Raw genomic sequence first — 22409 nt, 5'->3', positions numbered from 1 at the left:
CTCACACTGTGGTGGTAATGATTTCATTCTAACACTTTAGAGGATGGTGATTATATTCTCACACCATATATGATGGTGATTTTATTCTCACACTATAGGGGAAGGTGATTTTATTCTCACACTATGGTGGTAATGATTTTATTCTAACACTAGAGAGGATGGTGATTTTATACTCGCACAAAAGGGAATGGTGATTTTATTCTTACACTAAAGAGGATGGTGATTTTATTCTCACTCTTTTGGGGATGGTGATTTTATTCTCACTCTATTGGGGATGGTGATTTTATTCTCACACTATAAGGAACGGTGATTTTATTCTCACACTATAGATGATGGTGAGAATATTCTCACACCATCGAGGGTGGTGATTTTATTCTCACTCTATTGGGGATGGTGATTTTATTCTCACACTTTAGGGGCTGGTGATTTTATTCTCACACTGCAGGGGATGGTGATTTTATTCTCACACTATAGAGGATGGTGAATTTATTCTCACACTGCCGGGGTTGGTGATTTTATTCTCACACTGTCGAGGATGGTGATTTTATTCTCACACTATAGAGGATGGTGATTTTATTATCACACTTCAGAGGATGGTGATTTTATTCTCACACTAAAGACAATGGTGATTTTTTTCTCACACTGTGATGGTGATGATTTTATTCTCACACGATGGAGGATGGTGATTTCATTCCAATACTATAGAGGATGGTATTTTATTCTCACACGACAGGGGATGGAGATTTTATTCTCACACTATGGTGGTAATGATTTCATTCTAACACTATAGAGGATGGTGATTATACTCTCACACTATATACGATTGTGATTTTATTCTCACACAAAAGGGAATGGTGATTTTATTCTCACTCTGTGGAGGATGGTGATTTTATTCTCACACTATAGAGGATGGTGATTTTATTCTCACACTATAGAGGATGGTGATTTTATTCTCACTCTATTGGGGATGGTGATTTTATTCTCACACTATAAGGAACGGTGATTTTATTCTCACACTATCGAGGATGGTGATTTTATTCTCACACTATAGAGGATGGTGATTTTATTCTCACAATATCGAGGATGGTGATTTTATTCTTACACTATCGAAGATGGTGATTATATTCTCACACCATAGAGGATGGTAATTTTATTCTCACATTATAGGGGATGGTGATTGTATTCCAACACTGTCGAGGATGGCGATTTTATTATCACACTTCAGAGGGTGGCGATTTTATTCTCACACTAAAGACGATGGTGATTTTATTCTCACACTATGGTGGTAATGATTTCATTCTAACACTTTAGAGGATGGTAATTATATTCTCACACCATATATGATGGTGATTTTATTCTCACACTATAGGAGAAGGTGATTTTTGTTCTCACACTATGGTGGTAATGATTGTATTCTCACTCTGTTGGGGATGGTGATTTTATTCTCACACTATAAGGAACGGTGATTTTATTCTCACACCATAGATGATGGTGAGAATATTCTCACACCATCGAGGGTGGTGATTTTATTCTCACACTATGGAGGATGGTGATTTTATTCTCACACTATAGGGGATGGTGATTATATTCTCACACTATAGAGGATGGTAATTTTATTCTCACATTATGGAGGATGGTGATTTTATTCTCACACTATCGAGAATGGTAATTTTATTCTCACTCTGTGGAGGATGGTGATTTTATTCTCACACTATAGGGGATGGTGATTTTATTCTCACACTGTGGAGAATGGTGATTTTATTCTCACACTATGGAGGATGGTGATTTTATTCTCACACTATAGGGGATGGTGATTTTATTCTCACACTATCGAGGATGGTGATTTTATTCTCACACCATAGAGGATGGTGATTTTATTCGCACACTTTCGAGGATGGTGATTTTATTCTTACACTTTCGAGGATGGTGATTATATTCTCAGACTATAGAGGATGGTGATTTTCTTCTCACACTATCGAGAATGGTAATTTTAATCTCACTCTGTGGAGGATGGTGATTTTATTCTCACACTGTAGAGGATGGTGATTTTATTCTCACACTGTCGGTGTTGGTGATTTTATTCTCACAATATCGAGGATGGTGATGTTATTCTCACACTATCGAGGATGGTGATTTTATTCTCACACTATAGGGGATGGTGATTTTATTCTCACACTATAGGGGATGGTGATTTTATTCTCACACTGTAGAGGATGGTGATTTTATTCCCTCACTACAGAGGATGGTGATTTTATTCCCTCACTACAGAGGATGGTGATTTTATTCTCACACTATGGAAGATGGTGATTTTATTCTCACACTGTCGAGGATGGTGATTTTATTATCACACTTCAGAGGATTGTGATTTTATTCTCACACTAAAGACGATGGTGATTTTTTTCTCACACTGTGGTGGTGATGATTTTATTCTCACACTATGGAGGATGGTAATTTCATTCCAACACTATAGAGGATGGTGATTTTATTCTCACACCATAGGGGATGGTGATTTTATTCTCAGACTATCGAGGATGGTGATTTTATTCTCACACTATTGGGAATGGTGATTTTATTCTCACAGTATCGGGGATGGTGATTTTATTCTCAGACTATAGAGGGTGGTGATTTTATTCTCACACTATTGGGAATGGTGATTTTATTCTCACAGTATCGGGGATGGTGATTTTATTCTCACACTATGGAGGATTGTGATTTTATTCTCACACTTTCGGGGATGGTGATTTTATTCTCACACTATGGAGGATGGTGATTTTATTCTCACACTATAGAGGATGGTGATTTTATTCTCACACTATAGGGGATGGTGATTTTATTCTCACACTATGGAGGATGGTGATTTTATTCTCACCTTATAGAGGATGGTGATTTTATTCTCACACTATGGAGGATGGTGATTTTATTCTCACCTTATAGAGGATGGTGATTTTATTCTCACACTATAGGGGATGGTGATTTTATTCTCACACTATGGAGGATGGTGATTTTATTCTCACACTATGGAGGATGGTGATTTTATTCTCACATCATAGAGGATGGTGATTTTATTCGCACACTTTCGAGGATGGTGATTTTATTCTTACACTATCGAGGATGGTGATTATATTCTCAGACTATAGAGGATGGTGATTTTATTCTCACACTATCGAGAATGGTGATTTTATTCTCACACCATAGGGGATGGTGATTTTATTCTCACACTATAGGGGATGGTGATTTTATTCTCACACTATTGGGCATGGTTATTTTATTCTCACACTATAGGGGATGGTGATTTTATTCTCACACTATTGAGGATGGTGAGTTTATTCTCACACTATCTAGGATGGTGATTATATTCTCACACTATCGAGGATGGTGATTTTATTCTTACACTATCGAGGATGGTGATTATATTCTCACACTATAGAGGATGGTAATTTTATTCTCACACGATAGAGGATGGTCATTTTATTCTCACACTATTGAGGATGGTGATTTTATTCTCACACTATTGGGAATGGTGTTTTTATTCTCACACTATAGGGGATGGTGATTTTATTCTCACACTATAGAGGATGGTAATTTTATTCTCACATTATGGAGGATGGTGATTTTATTCTCACAATGTCGAGGATGGTGATTTTATTCTCGCACTATAGAGGATGGTGATTTTATTCTCACACTGTTGGGGATGGTGATTTTATTCTCACACTATGGAGTATTGTGATTTTATTCTCACACTATGGAGAATGGTGAGTTTATTCTCACACTATTGAGGATGGTGATTTTATTCTCACACTATAGAGGATGGTAATTTTATTCTCACACTATAGAGGATGGTGATTTTATTCTCACACTAAAGGGGATGTTGATTTTATTCTCACACTATAGAGAATGGTGAGTTTATTCTCACACTATCTAGGATGGTTATTTTATTCTCACACTATCGAGGATGGTGATTTTATTCTCACACTATAGAGGATGGTGATTTTATTCTCACACTATAGAGGATGGTGATTTTAATCTCACACTATAGAGGATGGTGATTTTATTCTCACACTGTTGGGGATGGTGATTTTATTCTCACACCATAGAGGATGGTGATTTTATTCTCACACTATAGAGGATGGTGATTTTATTCTCACACTGTCGAGGATGGTGATTTTAATCTCACACTATAGAGGATGGTGATTTTATTCTCACACTATAGAGGATGGTGATTTTAATCTCACACTATAGAGGATGGTGATTTTATTCTCACACTGTCGAGGATGGTGATTTTAATCTCACACTATAGAGGATGGTGATTTTATTCTCACACTATCGAGGATGGTGATTTTATTCTCACACTATAGGGGATGGTGATTTTATTCTCACACTATGGAGGATGGTGATTTTATTCTCACACTATCGAGAATGGTGATTTTGTTCTCACTCTGTGGAGGATGGTGATTTTATTCTCACACTGTAGAGGATGGTGATTTTATTCTCACACTATAGGGGATGGTGATTTTACTCTCACGCTATAGATGATTGTGCGAATATTCTCATACCATAGAGGATGGTGATTTTATTCTCACACTATCGAGGATGGTGATTTTATTCTCACACTATAGGGGATGGTGATTTTATTCTCACACTATGGAGGATGGTGATTTGATTCTCACACTATAGGGGATGGTGATTTTATTCTCACACTATCGAGAATGGTGATTTTGTTCTCACTCTGTGGAGGATGGTGATTTTATTCTCACACTGTAGAGGATGGTGATTTTATTCTCACACTATGGAGGATGGTGATTTTACTCTCACGCTATAGATGATTGTGCGAATATTCTCATACCATAGAGGATGGTGATTTTATTCTCACACTATAGAGGATGGTGATTTTATTCTCACACTATAGAGGATGGTGATTTTATTCTCACTCTATGGAGGATGGTGATTTTATTCTCACACTATGGAGGATGGTGAGTTTATTCTCACACTATGGAGGATGGTGAGTTTATTCTCACACTATGGAGGATGGTGATTTTATTCTCACTCTGTGGTGGATGGTGAGTTTATTCTCACACTATGGAGGATGGTGAGTTTATTCTCACACTATGGAGGATGGTGAGTTTATTCTCACACTATGGAGGATGGTGAGTTTATTCTCACACTATGGAGGATGGTGATTTTATTCTCACTCTGTGGTGGATGATGATCTTGTTACAATATTGTAGAGACCGTGTGCCTAGTTACAAGGCCTGAGCTCTATAGTGTGAGAATAAATCTCACTCTGATCCTTCTCTTCAACAATCTGCTTTGAGTTTTTAGTTGGTGATTACTCAAAAAAGTGGCCACAAGTTTCCTGTCACCAACCGGAACCCTCACCACCACATTGCACCACCAGGAACTCAGTCTGGGCTCCTCCCCTGTCCATTTCCCCTTGACCGCGGGTGAATCTTTTGCAGCTCACCCTGAACAAAACCAAACTCTGAACTCAATCCGCACAGAGTTTGGCAGCAAAATGATCCGTCTGACCAAGTGCCGGAGTCGGGGCTGAGATCTGCACCAGGCAGGAGGGAGACACCTGTCCCCTGAGTTCTGTACGAACTGGGAATTGGACAAAGCGGGAGATTTTCCTGAGTCTGTGCCCTGGCGCACTGAAGCTTTTAGGCATCAGAGCCGCCTGATCTTCGATATTTGCTCCGCTCGGGGTCCAATGTCGCCGTCTCTGACTCTAAACCTAACCCTCCAACATCAGCAGGGACTTCAGCCCTGAAAGGTTTCACCTTCACTGCAACAGTCCCTGGACACTGAGCACGCAGATGGTGAAGACTGGAAGGAGACCAGGGGCTCGAATTTCGCAGGCCTGCGGGTTCCCAGCGGGTGGTCCTCCGGGAGCGTCGAAAACGCGGACGGCTAATCGTGTGCGTCCCCCACGCGATCGCGGGATAATTGAACTGATTAAGCCCTGCTTCCGGGTTCTGCGCTCCCCAGCTGCGTGCCGGCCGGCTGCGCATGCGCAGTACCGTCGACGCGATGTAGGAGCTCCACTTAAAGGGGCAGTCTCCCAAAGCCTCTCCTGCTGCAATCAAGAGGTTTGAGACGATGGCTCAGCCAAGGGGAAAGGCTGCACCCCGTTTTTCAGACCTGGCACTGCAGCTGATGCTGGAGGGCGTGAGGAGGAGGAGGGAAACGCTCTTCCCAGAAGATGGGCGCAAGTTCCCTGCTGCCGCCACCAGGAAGGCATGGGCAGAGGTGGCGGCGGAGGTGAGCAGCAGGGGCAACACCCCAAGGACTTGGGAGCAGTGCCGCAAGCGCTTCAATGACCTGACTAGGTCTGGCAAGGTGAGTACACCAACGCACCCTCCCACATCCCGTCCCCACCATCACGCCAAGCAGATCACAACCCCCTCCTGCACAGCCACCACTGCGCTCCATCAGCAATCATCACAGCCACTCATTCACCATCCTCGCCGTGCACGCAAGTACCCACCGTCCCTGACCCCACCCGAACACTACCACACACCCCAATCCCCATGCAATGGGATGGGCACGTGGCCCACACTTCCTCCCATCCGTTCCGCGCCACGCTCAACCCACCCACACCGATGCTCGATGCGTCTCACGATGCAATACGCACCCACTCACACATCTGTGTTTTGCCTTCACAGGAGAAGAGAAGCAAGAACAACCGCGAAAGGGCACGCACCGGAGGTGGGCCGCCGCAAGTGGTGGAGCTGACCGACGCCGAGGTGGAGGCGCTCGACCTCGCCCGCACGCGACATTGCCTGTCGGTGGCCGATGGCAAGTGTGTCGCTGCCGAAACAGCCGGTAAGGGAAAGCTGACACTCAACACCCATGATCGCGAGTGACCGTATCATCACCTGCCATCAGGCGCACTGTCAAGTTGGTCCACATGCCTCAAAGTGCCCTCTGTTCTCTTGCAGGTCCGTCTGTGTGTGAAGCGCTCGAGGAGGGCGATTCCTCAGAGGACATGGTGGTCGCTGAGAGTGCATCGTCACATCAGAGCCAACCATCCACCAGCGCAGAGACACGCACCTCGGTGGGTCCCCCTCGCCAACTAGTTGGGGTAGCACTTGGTGAGTCACCGCGCACGAGTGAGCATGAGCAGACCCTGGTGGCAGGGGCAGCCGCGGAGGGTCCGCGACGGAGGGAGCACTCATCTCCAGGCTCTGCTCAGCCGGACCCAGATGCTGAACCCAGGGGGCCACCAGTGAAAAGGAGAGTCGTCGAGGGGCACCAGCACATTGCCGAGGTACTGGCAGAGGTGCCACGCGCATTGTCCACAATTGCGCAGGCGATGGAGGAGTCCAACTCCTGCATGCGGGCATTGGTGGCGCAGGCACAGGAGGGTACCGGCGACACAGTGTAGGTGCGGGACTGTCTGCGGTGGAGGACAGGCTGGCCTCCCTCGAGCGTCACGCACAGCTCCAGATCGAGTCCTTGCAGGCCCTGACAACGTCTGTACGGATTCAGGGTGAGCAACATTCCGCCGCCATCAACAGGCTGACGGATACACTAGGGGTGGCCTTGCAAGGCCTCACACATGCCATCCAAACTGCCGTCCAGCAGGGTGGAAGGGGTGATGTGGGCCGAGGCCACGAGAGGGATGATGGTGACCGGGGACATGGAAGCGGGGACGCTTCTCAAGGCGCCCCCACGTCCCACCCGTCGCCCACCTCTCAACCAGTACCCGCAATGGTGCCTCCTCTCCAGGTGGCCGAGTCTGCCCCTGCCCCGGTGCAGGAGGAGCAGTCTGTGGAGGTGCCCTCACGGGCACCGAAACCCAGGGGCCGTCCGCCAAAAGCATCTACCCGGTCAGGGCGAGAATACGAGCAACCTGCCCCTACCTCTGCTGGAGCCACAGGGGTAGCACCACGTAGGGGTTCCCGGAAAAGAATTGCAAAGGCGTTATAATCACAAAGGGAATACACCAGGGTGTTTGTTAATTTGTACACTTTTTTTTTATATAATGTCACATTGGAGATATTAAATACTCTATTCTCACCACTCCTGCCACCTCTCGTCCATTCTTCCACGGCCTGTGCAATAGGTGCGTTCCGTGCAGCCCATCATGACGGCGAACACCTGCTGCCGCCCATTGGGCACACTGCTGTGGGTGCAGGATTACTGGCAACACTCTTCAGTGGAGGGGGCTGGTATGGCCGCTCGCATGTGCAGGTGATGGGATGCGAGCGCCTCGCACTGTCTGACTCTAGGAGAACCGTTGACATATGAGTGCGTCCCTGGCCCGGCGACCATCCCAGTGAGTCGTGGTTCGGCGCATGGGTCGTCCACTATCCTCTGGCGCGTCCGCCTCCTCCCCCTCCTCCTCCTCCTCCTCCACCTCCTCCACCTCCTCCTCCTCCTCCTCGCCCTCGCCTTCCTCAATGTGGGTGGCGGGTGTGGATGGGGCCTCCTCCAGCGGCACCCCTCTCTGTTGGGCCATGTTGTGCAGGGCACAGCAGACAACTATGATTCGTCCCACTCTGAATGGTGTGTATTGCAGCGCTCCCCCAGAACGACCAAGGCACCTGAAGCGCATCTTGAGCAGCCCTATGGCCTGCTCAATTGTAGACCTGGTAGCAGTGTGGCTGTCATTGTACCGACGCTCCGGCTCGGTGATGGGGTTCCTCAGAGGTGTCATGAGCCACGTGTGGAGGGGATACCCCTTGTCGCCGAGGAGCCAGCCGTTGCCGGCGTTGGGTGCCTGCAGGATGGGCAGGACGGCGGACTCCCTGAGGACGAAGGCATCGTGGCAGCTGCCGGGGTATCTGGCGCACACGTGTAGGAATCTCTGGCGGTGGTCACAAATGAGCTGGGCGTTCATGGAGTGATACCCCTTCCTGTTGATGAACAGCCCTGGCTCATGCGGAGGTGCCCGTATTGCGATGTGGGTGCAGTCGACTACACCCTGCACCCGTGGGAAGCCGGCCATGGCATGGAATCCAACCGCCCTCTCCATCTGGCTGCGCTCGTCCATGGCGAAGTTGATGTAGGTCGAGGCCCTGCGGAACAACCCATCGGTGACCTGCCTTATGCACTTGTGTGCAGAGGACTGACAGACCCCGGTGATGTCCCCGGTGGCACCCTGGAAGGAACCGGATGCGAAGAAGTTGAGGGCAGTGGTGACTTTGACGGTGACGGGTAAGAAGATGCTGCTTGGTCCATCAGGGAGCAGCTCGTCGTTAAGGAGGCTGCAGATGTCGGCGACTACCTGGCGATTGACTCTGAGCCGACGTATGCACTGCTCCTCGGAGAGGTCCATGAAGCTGAGCCTCGCTCTGTACACCCTGTGAGGAGGGTAGTGCCTCCTGCGACGCATCTCTCTCTGCGGTTGCCCTCCCTCCTGCTGTGCAGGTGGGTGTGCCGCAGCACCGTGTTGGGGGGCCCCACGTCTCCGAGGCGGACGGCGTGGACTGCGAGGCTGCTGGGGCTGGTCATCCTGTTCGTCCTCCGACGATGTCAACGCACCACCCATCTGGCAGGTGTTGGTCTGAGGGGTTGTGCAGGGTAGGTGGGTGGTTCCTCGGACTGGGGCTGCGGTTTCGTGTCGGTCTGTCCTCTGGCTTGGCGGGGGGTGGTGGGGGGCAGGGGTTGCCCTATGTGACGCGGTGGCCTCCTGCGTGGGTGAGGGCTCTCCCCCGTGGAGCGCACCTTGGCACCTGCCACAGGCTGCTGGCTGCAACACGCCTGGTTGAGGAGGGACTGTTTCCCCCAGTGTGTGAAACTCACTGTCTTGAACCGAAAATCCCACACTTCCTCTTTTGACAGCTGCTTCAGCTCATTAACTGACCACAACGAGCAAGTTAAGTACTCTCAAGTGGAACCCCGCTGGCTTTAATTGCCTGCGGGATTCCCACCAGCGGGGCTTTCGCGCGCCGCCCCGCACGTCAGCGCGGTACCCGGAAGTGGCCGGGATTTCGTCGCGATCCGGTCACGTGACCGGATATCGGGATTTTCGGGGCTGCCCCGCTGGGAACCCGCCGGAAACACGATCCCAAAATCGAGCCCCAGGTATAAACTGTTTGGAGGTGACAATACATTACAGATCTTTGTGATCCCAGCACTCAATCTCCCACACAATCAATCGGAAAAATAATTTTGGCCTTGAAATAAATGCTGCAGTTTATTTGCAGAAATGATTCTGTAGGCTGTTCATTCCATTTCTACTGGAATTTGTTTAAAATTGAGTTAATTTAAGGCTGAGAAATAAACAGCATTTATGGATTTAAAAAACCTGATTTAAATGTTTCAAAAAGGACACATCGACAGTGTAAAGACTTTGGGCTCGATGTTACCAGGGCTGCGGGTTTCCGGCGGGTTGGGTTTCGGGAGCGTGGTCAACACGCTCGGTGAAATTAGTGGGTTGCCCGCGCGATCGTAGCAGGCAACACACTAATCGGAATCAATTACCTGCTCCTCCGGGGTCCACGGCGCTGGCCTGCGCGTCGGGCGGGCTGCGCATGCGCAGTACAATCTGTCAGCTGGAGGCTCTCTCGTTAAAGGGGCAGTCCTCCACTGACAGATGCTGCAACCAATGGAACAAATTACAGCATGGAGCAGCCCAGAGGGAAGGCTGCTCCCAGTTTAATGATGCCTCACCCCAGGTATCATCAGATGGGGTAAGGAGGAGGGGGGAGGACAGAGATCTTCCACCCGGCGGGCGGGAGGAAGCGGCCAGCCTCTGCCACCAAGAAGGCCTGGCTCGAGGTGGCAGAGGGGGTCACCTGCGCAACCAACATATCGCCCACCTGCATACAGTGCAGGAGGTGCTCCAATGACCTCAGTAGGTCAGCCGCAGTGAGAACACAAAGTCTTTCCCCTACACTCCGTCTGCCACAACACTGCCCCCACCCCACATCTCCTTCGGCACCGCCAACACTACTCTGTCACATCACCCCTCATACCCACTCAAACCCCATCCTCATCTTACCTCCACCTACTCACCTCACCAGTACTCATCCTGCCACTAACACGCGACCCAATCCTCATACAATCTCATGGCTCCATCCCATACTCACCCTCTCATGCATCTCCCTCACGGCCAGCCTCACTCAACCTGCCATTACCTGTGCTGCAGCCACAGGGCATGCATCACATATGTGCAGTAGGCAGCATAAGGCAAATGTTTCGTGAGCATGAAGGGGGTGCACAAGGGTATCAGAGGGTTTGACATGGGTGTTACCTATATTGAATTTCAGAGCAACAAACAGCACACATTATATTGGCACCACCACTGCCATGTCTCCGCGAATCCTGTCCGTTGTGTCCAATAATGCCCGCTCCTGGGTATCACTATGAGGACCCACCACTGATGCCACCCATCGTGTTACTGCAGAGTAGGTGCAGGTGTATTTGCAGGGCTCTTCCGCGCAGACGACTGAGAGACATCGGCGGTGTAGCCGGCTGCACCCTGGAAGGATGCGGAGGAGAAGTTGTGGAGGGCAGTGGTGACTTTGACAGCGACAGGTAAGCAGTTGGTGCTGGGGCCAGCCAGGAGCAGCTTGGCATGAAAGAGCCTGCAGATCTCCACGACTACATGTCGAGCGAATCTGCGCCTCCGTGTGCACTGCTGCTCGGAGAGGTCCGGGGAGCTTCGCCTCGGTCTGTGGACCCTGTGGCGAGGGTAGTGCCCTCTGCGATGCGTCTCTCTCTGCGGTAGCCCTCCCTCCTGCTGTGCAGGTGGGCGTGCAACAACACCGTGTTGGGGGGCTCCACGTCTCTGCGGCGGACGGCGTGGACTGCGAGGCTGCTGGGGCTGGTCATGCTGTTCGTCCTCCGAGGATGTCAACGCACCACCCATCTGGCAGGTGTTGGTCTGAGGGGTTGTGCAGGGTAGGTGGGTGGTTCCTCGGACTGGGGCTGCGGTTTCGTGTCGGTCTGTCCTCTGGCTTGGCGGGGGGTGGTGGGGGGCAGGGGTTGCCCTATGTGACGCGGTGGCCTCCTGCGTGGGTGAGGGCTCTCCCCCGTGGAGTGCACCTTGGCACCTGCCACAGGCTGCTGGCTGCAACATGCCTGGTTGGAGAGAGACTGTTTCCCCCAGTGTGTGAAACTCACTGCCTTGAACCTAAAATCCCACACTTCCTCTTTTGACAGCTGATTCAGCTCATTAACTGACCTCAACAAGCAAGGTAAGTACTCTCAAGTGGAACCCCGCTGGCTTTAATTGCCTGCGGGATTCCCACCAGCGGGGGCCACGCACGCAGCCCCGCACGTCATCGGGGAACCCGGAAGTGGTCGGGATCGCGGCGCGATCCGGTCACGTGACCAAATATCGGGATTTTCGGGGCCCCCCCGCTGGAAACCCGCAGGAAACCCGACCCTAAAATCGAGCCCCTTATTTTTTTAAAGCACTGATCAATAAAACATTAATTATATAAAGGATAATATCAGCCTTCTAATTGAAGGTTAAATCGATGACATTTAACATAGAAGCATTGAAAATAGGAGCAGGAGTAGGCCATTCGGCCCTTCGAGCCTGCTCCCCCATTCAATAAGATCAGGGCTGATCCTCTATCTCAATACCATATTCTCGCTCTCTCCACATTCCCCTTCATGCCTTTTGTGTCTAGAAATCTATCGAGCTCCTTCTTAAATATATTCAGTGACTTGGCCTCCACTGCCTTCTGTGGTAGAGAATTCCACAGGTTCACCACCCTCTGAGTGAAGAAATTTCTCCTCATCTCAGCCCTAAATATCCCACCCCGTATCCTGAGACTGTGACCCCTGGTTCTGGACCCCCCAGCCAGGGGAAACATCCTCCCTGCATCCAGTCTGTCTAGCCCTGTCAGAATTTTATATGTTTCAATGAGATCCCCTCTCATTCTTCTAAACTCGAGTGAATACAGGCCGAGTCGACCCAATCTCTCCTCATACAACAGTCCTGCCATCCCAGGAATCAGTCTGGTGAACCTTCGCTGCACTCCCTCTATGGCAAGTATATCCTTTCTTAGGTAAGGAGACCAAAACTGCACACAATACTCCAGGTGTGGTCTCACCAAGGCCCTGTATAACTGCAGTAAGACATCCCTGCTCCTGTACTCAAATCCTCTTGCAATGAAGGCCAACATACCATTCGCCTTCCTAACTGCTTGCTGCACCTGCATGTTTGCTTTCAGTGACTGGTGTGCACGGACACCCAGGTTCCTTTGTACATCAACATTTCCCAATCTATCACCATTTAAATAATACTCTGCCTTTCTGTTTTTCCTTCCGAAGTGGATAACTTCATATTTATCCACATTATACTGCATCTGCCATGTATTTGCCCACTCACTCAACTTGTCTAAATCATCTTGAAGCCTCTTTGCATCCTCCTCACAACTCACAATCCCACCTAGTTTTGTGTGGTCAGCAAACTTGGAAATATTATATTTGGTTCCCTCATCCAAATCATTGATATATATTGTGACTAGCTGGGGCCCAAGCACTGATCCCTGCGGTACCCCACTAGTCATTGCCTGCCACCCCCAAAAAGACCCATTTATTCCTACTCTCTGTTTCCTGTCTGTCAACCAATTTTCAATCCATGCCAGTATATTCCCCCCAATCCCATGTGCTTTAATTTTGCACACTAACCTCTTATGTGGGACTTTATCAAAGGTCTTCTGAAAATCCAAATAAACCACATCCACTGGTTCTCCCTTATCTATTCTACCAGTTACATCCTCAAAAAACTCCAGTAGGTTTGTCAAACATCATTTACCTTTCATAAATCCATGTTGACTTTGTCTAATCCCATTGATATTTTCTAAATGTCCTGTTATCACATCCTTTTTAATAGATTCTAGCATTTTCCCCACTACTGATGTTAGGCTAACCGGTCTGTAGTTCCCTGTTTTTTCTCTCCCTCCTTTTTTAAATAGTGGGGTTACATTTGCCACCCTCCAATCTGGAGGAACTGTTCCATAATCTGTAGAATTTTGGAAGATGACAACCAATGCATCCACTATTTCCATGGCTACCTCTTTTAGTACTCTGGGATGTAGATTATCAGGCCCTGGGGATTTATCAGCTTTCAGTCCCATTAATTTCTCCAGCACTATTTTTTTACTAATACTAATTTCCTTTAATTCCTCCTTCTCACTAGTCCCTTGGTTCCCTAGCATTTCTGGGAGGTTATTTGTGTCCTCCTTTGTGAAGACAGAACCAAAGGATGTGTTTAATTGTTCTGCCATTTGACATATTTATAGAAGCTTTTACAGTCAGTTTTTATGTCCCTGATAGTTTACTCTCATACTCTATTTTCCCCTCTTAATCAATCTCTTTGTCCTCCTTTGCTGAATTCTGAACTGCTCCCAATCCTCAGGTTTGCCGCTTTTTCTGGCAATTTTATATGTCTCCTCTTTGGATCTAATACTATCCCTAATTTCTATTGTAAGCCACGGTTGAGCCACCTTTCCTGTTTTATTTTTGTGCCAGACAGGAATGAATAATTGTTGTAATTCCTGCACACGTTCTTTAAATATTAGCCATTGCCTATCCACCATCATCCCTTTTAGTAAAGTTCCCCAATCTATCATAGCCAACTCGCACCTCATACTTTCATAATTTCCTTTATTTAGATTCAGGGACCTAGTTTTGGATTCAACTACTTCACTCTCCATCTTAATGAGGAATTCTATCATGTTATGGTCGCTCTTCCCTAAGGGACCCCGCACAATAAGATTGTTAATTAATCCTCTCTCATTGCACAATACCCAGTCTAGGATCGCCTGTTCTCTAGTTGGTTCCTCAATGTATTGGTCTAGAAAACCATCAAGTACACATTCCAGGAATTCCTCCTCCACAGTATTATTGCTAATTTGATTTGACCAATCTATATGTAGATTAAAGTCACCCATGATTATAGTTGTACCCTTCTTGCATGCGTCTCTAATTTCCTGTTTAATGCCCTCCCCGACATCTCCACTACTGTTTGGGGGCCTATAGACAACCCCCACCAACGTTTTCTGCCCCTTGGTGTTTCTTAGCTCCACCCATACAGATTCCACATCGTGATTTTCCGAGCCAATATCCTTCCTCACTATTGCATTGATTTCCTCCTTTACTAACAATGCTACCCCACCTCCTTTCCCTTTTTGCCTGTCCTTCCTAAATATTGAATACCCCTGGATGTTCAGTTCCCATCCTTGGACATCCTGCAGCCATGTCTCCGTAATCGCAACTATATCATACCCGTTAATATCTATCTGCGCTGTTAATTCATCGACCTTATTGCGAATGCTCCGTGCATTAAGACACAATGCCTTTAGACTTGTCTTTTTAAGATTGCTAGTCATCTTACTTTTATTTTGCACTATGGCCCTATTTGTTTTTCGCCCTTGTTTTCTCTGTCTTCCACTATTGCTCCTTCCCTTTCTGTCGTTTGTTTCTATCCTTGTTTCCCCCTCCTCTGTCTCCCTGCTCAGGTTCCCATCCCCCTGCCAATCTAGTTTAAACCTTCCCCAACAGCATTAGCAAACACTCCCGTGAGGACATCGGTCCCGGTCCTGCTCGGGTGTAACCCGTCCCGCTTGTACAGGTCCCTCCTTCCCCAGAACCGGTCCCAATGTCTCAGGAATCTAAATCCCTCCCTCCTACACCATTCCTGCAGCCACGCATTCATCCTGTCTATTCTCCTGTTCCTATACTCACTGGCACGTGGCACTGGTAGTAATCCTGAGATCACTGCCTTTGAGGTCCTGCTTTTTAATTTATCTCCTAACTCCTTAAATTCACCTTGCAGGACCTCATCCCTTTTTACCCATGTCATTGGTACCGATATGGACCACGACTACTGGCTGTTCACCCTCCCCCTCCAGAATGCCCTGTAGCCGCTCCGTGACATCCTTGACCCTATCACCAGGGAGACAACATACCATCCTGGAGTCACGTTTGCGGCCGCAGAAACGCCTATCTGTTCCCCTTACAATTGAATCCCCTATCACTATAGCCCTGCCACTCTTCTTCCTCCCCTCCTGTGCAGCAGAGCCACCCGTGGTGTCCCGAACTTAGCTCTTGCTGCTTTCCCCAGATAAGCCATCTCCCCCAACAGTATCCAAAGCAGAATATCTGTTTGAGAGGGAGATGGCCCCAGGGGACTCCTGCTCTACCTGCCTAGTCCTTTTACTCTGCCTGGCGGTCACCCATTTCCTTTCTGCCTGCGTAATCTTTACCTGCGGTGTGACCACCTCACTGAACGTGCTATCCACGATAGTCTCAGCATCACGGATGCTCCACAGTGAATCCACCCGTAGCTCCAGCTCCGAAATGCGGTTAGCCAGTAGCTGCAGCTGGACACACTTCCTGCACACATGGTCGCCAGGGACACCTGTCGTGTCCATGACTTCCCACATAGTGCAGGAGGAGCATATCATGGGCGTGAGCTCTGCTGCCATGACTTGCCTTAGATTTACACTGCGCTCACCTCTCGGACTCTCCTCCTGCTCGCCAACTCTCCTTTTACACTGCGCTCACCTCTCGGACTCTCCTCCCGCTCTCGGACTCTCCTTTTACACTGCGCTCACCTCTCGGACTCTCCTCTTACACTGTGCTCACCTCTCGGACTCTCCTTTTACACCGCGCTCACCTCTCGGACTCTCCTTTTACACCGCGCTCACCTCTCGGACTCTCCTTTTACACTGCGCTCACCTCTCGGACTCTCCTTTTACACTGCGCTCACCTCTCGGACTCTCCTTCTGCTCTCGGACTCCGATTTGAAAATTGATTTGAAACATCTTGTTCCTCCAAAATAATTTGCACCTTAGGCCTGAAGTTTCCTTATTTCCAACATTTTGCTTTACAGTATTTTGACCTGAAGAGTAGCAGGGTGAATTTGCACCACTGTTATCCAGAGGACAAAGGCGTGTGTCCTCTGGTGGTCAGGAGAGGCACCTAGTGTTCCCTGGGACAGCTCATTTTCATGCCCATTGGAGCAGTGATTGCTGTAAATCCTGTGTAAAATCGGGAGGCGTGTTTTGGTTAAATCGGACAGGAGATTTGTCAATCAGCCCGAATTGTATTGCATCTGCATGAGTTGTCTTAACTTGCATGTTTATTGCATGTTTATTGCATGTTATCCCAGTTCGAGCCAGATTCGTTATGTCACGTGGCAGCTACATGCGATATTCAGGTTTACATCAAACTGATTGTAATGCAGAAAACTTGGCGAGGTTAAATCCAACTCTGGGACTGTCACATGGGAAACATAAGAACAGGAGGAGGCCATTCAGCCCCTCGAGCCTGTTCTGCCATTCAATTAGATCATGGCTGATCTGTATCTTAACTCCATCTACCCGCCTTGATTCTGTAACCGAGGAGCTTGTGCGGTAGAAACTGGTATTTCTTTTTGTTCTGATTGCAAAACATTGTTAGTCATAATTGTTGTCTCTCCCTCTCCTTCCAATACAGACAACCACATCCTTCTAATCCCACATCACGTCCCAGGGAAGGGGCCGGGATAAAGTTGTTTCGAAACTTGTCTGATTGAGCGATTCTGAGCCTTGCTGCTGCATCAATCTTTGACTGGCGATCAGTCCATGATCGCAAAATATTCACTATTCAAAGGAAAGCTGGTGGATGGACCGGTGCAGGGGGTGTTTAAAGGTAAAAGGATATTTATAATCAAGCTTAGTAAGAATTTGTGAATTGGAGAATTAGAAGCTAAAATGCTGAGTGGTTCGATTCCATTCAGTGATAGAATAGGCGGGAAAATCTTAGTTGATGGGATTTTCAAAATAATTCCCACAAAACCCGAAAACGATTGGTGTCAATTGTTATCCCAGAAATTGACTTAAACTATTCAAAAATTATAGCCCAACACAGACTGGAGCCTAGATCTGTGCATAAAGAGTCTGTTTTGTTCTTGTTTGAGTTACTCCGAGTGGGAATAGCGGGAGTTACACTCCTCGCCCTTAACTCGCTGCTCCGAAATAGTTTGATTAAAACTGAGACCAGATTCATTACTGGAGATTCTCCAGTAATCGGATTAAACCAAGACCGTCCCTCCCAACCCTCGCTCCAGACTCCTCCTGTCCCCACATTAATGGCCAGTCTGAGTTTTCCAACTATTTCAATAATCAGAGTGAAAGTTCCAGGTATTAATCTGGATCCAGATGTTGCTGACTCCGCACCGACCATCCCGGGTCACCAGGGAACATCTGCATTGTAACAGACTTCATTTTTAAAAAAAGTAACTCGAGGAACTCCCGAGTTTTTTAAACTCTCGTTTTAAATCAAACTGCACTTCAATTGTTTTGATTGCAATTTCTGAAATGTGTTGGTTACTTTACAACTGGTTAAAACACTGACCGGGACACTGACTGAAATTAATTTCTTTCAGAACATTTCACAGTGAAGGAAGTCGTTTCCCGTCAAACTCTTGATAGCAAACTGGTTCCAGGTGTTTGAAAGCGACGACCCCCGAGTTAACCAGTGAGGAGGTTGGTAACTCGGCCCATCAATCATTAACCCGCCTGCAATAAAAGAAAAATCTCCGCGATAAAAGACCACCCGTTCATTCCGTGCTCGCCTTGAGCTTCAGAACCTGGGCTGTGATCATGGGGAACGGTTTCTACATCAGTAAGTCCATGCTGGTGCTGGGCATTGTGTTGGCCGCAGCTGCTGTCGCCACCATCATCGCCCTGGCTGTGGTTTATGCTCAAGAGAAGGATAAGACCAGAGAGAGCCCAGACAACGGATTCTCCAGCCCAGCGCCTCCAGCCAGCCCAGCGCCTCCAGCCAGCCCCCCATCGCCCACCAGCCCCCCGTCGCCCACCAGCCCCCCGCCTCCATCTAACCCCTGGAACAAGTTCAGATTGCCCGAGTCCCTGGTACCCTATCACTATGACCTGATCCTCTGGCCCCATCTGGACAAGCACCAAACCAAAGGTTATTATTTCACTGGTAATTCCACCGTCTTCTTCCTCTGTAAACAGGACACGAACCTGATTCTCATTCACAGCAACAAGCTCAAGTTCACACCTGGAGACCAAGCCGTTCAACTCCGGGCTGTGGACGGCACGGCTCCCCCCAAAATAACAGGAAGACGGCTGCAAAATGACACCCAATACCTGGTGATCGAACTGTCTAAGAACCTGTCCAGAAATAAGAAATATTCCCTGCGCACGGAGTTTGAAGGAGAGTTGGCGGACGATCTGTCCGGGTTTTACAGGAGTCAGTACGTCGCTGAAGATGGACAAACCAGGTCAGTCTGCTTGTTAAATCATTTTCAGTTTATTTTAATTTGGGGTCAGTTGCAAACTGTCAATAAATAATATACAAATAATGAACTAAATGTAAGGAAATGTTGCTTTCAAGGATTGTTAAAATAATGTTCTAAAAGAGAAGTTGAGGGGAGCAGTGACTGGAAGGGCGCGTCCCGGGGATTGCAGGGACAGAATGTGTGGGTCCCACTTCGAGGGTCCGAGATCATGGGCTGCACCCCCTGATTTTCAGAGCTGAGCTCCCCTTGAGCAGCTCCCCGCTGGGAGGGTGGGATCACACCTGTAATATTAGAAGCAGTAGGCAGTTACTGACTGGGACCCCCAGTGTTGGGATATTTTAGGAGTGGAACAGGACTCGCTGCTCCAGATTTATGCTGCGGCCACTTCCTCCAATAGGATGTGGAGAAGAGCCCAGCGTTAGCTCCTAAGGTGCAATTTTATTGCCCAGTTTCTGATGAATAATTAACATTTATGTTCGGACAAATAACTAGCTGATGTTCATAAGTGATCCCTGCCTCTGATCAATATTTGCCTAAGTAGTCCTCCTATCTATTATAAATCTCCTCAAATTTTTGAGTCTCTCATACTCCAGATGTCACACTTTAAGCATCTGCCAATATGCAAATATCCCTCATCAACAGAATCAACCTGTAATCAACCTCAGCATGTTCCCTTTTACAGCAAATTGACTTTGTGGTCTTAAAAGGGACACATTATCTTAAACATGGGTGCACCTTAGGAGCAGAATAATATTGTTCATCAGGTTGTATCATAAGAATTGCAGGTCATTCACCTTACACCATGGTGGTAACACGGTGTGACAGCTGTGTCACTGTGCAGGCTGTACATGATGGAAACAATGGCCCTAATATTTATGGGGAGGCAGGGAGGGTGCAATTTTAATGGCCGGCCCTCATTAACATTTTGTAGTTCCGTCTCCCACTTGGCAGCTGGGCAAATGGTCAGCAGGCAGGAGGCCCAAGTCAGAGATCCCTGGGACAGTCCCCGGTAATCAGGAGGAGGGAGAGGCCCACAATCGGGACGCCTAGGGAGACACAAGTACTGAGACAGCCACTTATCTTGTGGAAGGACAGCTCTACCCTCCGTTTCACTGCCAATTTTCCCAACCCCTGGTTGCACTGAGAGCGCCTGATTTAAATATGTTAATTGAATGTCCCGTCTCTCCAGGACTGGACACTTGGACCCTCGATATCCACCGTCACAAAAAAGGCAGTGAGTGCGTGCAGAACATGTTGGGGTCGTGTTCCCCGTATTTCACTTTACCCCCCCTCCCCGTTGTGTGTGGGTGGGGGGTTAATATTGAGGCGCACGATTCCGAAGGAGTCAATGGAGAAACAGCTTTGCAATTGCAAGGTCTTGCTGCAATACTAAATTACAATAATACGTCAGTCAGAAGTATCTTGTGAGATTTATAACAAACAGCTCGTCAGAAAGTTAATTCCAGGACAATGGAGATATTATTCTCTGGATTGCGCTCACTCAGAAAATGAACTTTCTTTGGAATCCTATTCGTTGTGTCGAGTGTGACATCACAGGCATGTCAGGTGCTGATCGGATTATTGCTTTTGTGATTTGTTGGTGATTTGAGACATTTTCAAAAAACCTCAATCCGAAACAGCAGCAGTGCAGAACGGAACAGATTGACTCGGGTTATTGCAAGTTGTCCACTAATAAAACTGGAATCATTGAGCAGGTCATCAAACGCTGCTCAAGGAAACTATTAGGGGGTCAATTATACAGTGAGGCCTCAAACAGCCCTCCTGTCACTCACTCAGAAAGAGAAAGGTGAGGGAGAAATTAATTATTCAAAATAGGAGATAAATATAAAGAGCGCAGCGTCATTGTTTCGACTTTTTCTGTGATCAGCAGCATCTGTTCTGTTTCCTTTTGTTATTAGAGTTATCGCAACAACTCAGATGCAGCCCACTGATGCCAGAAAAGCTTTCCCCTGCTTTGATGAGCCAGCGATGAAAGCCACATTCAACATAAGTCTGTATCACAAAGCACACCACATTGCTCTCTCCAACATGCCAGAGTCCAGTAAGTCTCACAAGTTTCATTAACTAATTATAAGCGGATTTGATAAGGTAGTGGTTGTTGGAGGCCAATCATCTCAGCCCCAGGACAGGAGTTCCTCAGGGCAGTGTCCTGGGCCCAACCATCTTCAGCTGCTTCATCAATGACCTTCCTTCCTTCCATCATAAGGTCAGAAATGGGGATGTTCGCTGATTGCACAATGTTCAGTTCCATTCGCAACCCCTCAGATAATGAAGCAGTCCGAGCCCACATGCAGCAAGACCTGGACAACATCCAGGCTTGGGCTGATAAGTGGCAAGTAACATTCGCGCCAGATAAGTGCCAGGCAATGACCATCTCCAACAAGAGAGAGTCTAACCACCTCCCCTTAACATTCAACGGCATTACCATCGCCGAATCCCCCATCATCAACATCCTGGGGGTCACCATTGACTAGAAACTTAACTGGACCAGCCACATAAATACTGTGGTTACAAGAGCTGGTCAGAGGCTGGGTATTCTGCGGCGAGTGACTCACCTCCTGACTCCCCAAAGCCTTTCCGCCATCTACAAGGCACAAGTCAGGAGTGTGATGGAATACTCTCCACTTTCTTGGATGAGTGCAGCTCCAACAACACTCAAGAAGCTCAACACCATTCAGGACAAAGCAGCCCGCTTGATTGGCACCCCATCCACCACCCTAAACATTCACTCCCTTGACCATCGGCGCACTGTGGCTGCAGTGTGTACCATCCACAGGATGCACTGCAGCAACTCGCCAAGGATTCTTCGACAGCACCTCCCAAACCCGCGACCTCTACCACCTAGAAGGACAAGAGCAGCAGGCACATGGGAACAACACCACCTGCACGTTCCCCTCCAAGTCACACACTATCCCGACTTGGAAATATATCGCCGATCCTTCATCGTCGCTGGGTCAAAATCCTGGAACTCCCTTCCTAACAGCACTGTGGGAGAACCTTCACCACACGGACTGCAGTGGTTCAAGAAGGCGGCTCACCACCACCTTCTCAAGGGCAATTAGGGATGGGCAATAAATGCCGGCCTTGCCAGCGACACCCACATCCCATGAACGAATAAAATAAAACTAGGGCGGGACTGGGCCCGGGGTGGGTGGGGGGGGGACTGGGC

General features: G+C 48.2%; 1 protein-coding gene across 1 annotated transcript in view; it reads left to right on the top strand.

Moving 5' to 3' along the window:
• The first annotated feature begins 17520 nt into the window (after window positions 1-17520).
• The window catches only part of LOC137301656 (aminopeptidase N-like), a 70951-nt gene continuing 66062 nt past the window's right edge, over window positions 17521-22409 (top strand). The window contains exons 1-3 of the mRNA XM_067971197.1: window positions 17521-17601; window positions 18338-19201; window positions 21139-21281. Of these exons, the coding sequence (XP_067827298.1) occupies window positions 18555-19201; window positions 21139-21281 (790 nt within the window). The 5' untranslated portion in view covers window positions 17521-17601; window positions 18338-18554. The remainder of the gene's footprint in view (window positions 17602-18337; window positions 19202-21138; window positions 21282-22409) is intronic.

The sequence above is a fragment of the Heptranchias perlo genome, chromosome 34 (assembly GCF_035084215.1).
Source record: "Heptranchias perlo isolate sHepPer1 chromosome 34, sHepPer1.hap1, whole genome shotgun sequence".
NCBI lineage: Eukaryota > Metazoa > Chordata > Chondrichthyes > Hexanchiformes > Hexanchidae > Heptranchias > Heptranchias perlo.
The sequence above is the reverse complement of the archived record's forward strand: the minus strand, read 5'-3'. Positions and strand labels throughout refer to the sequence as shown.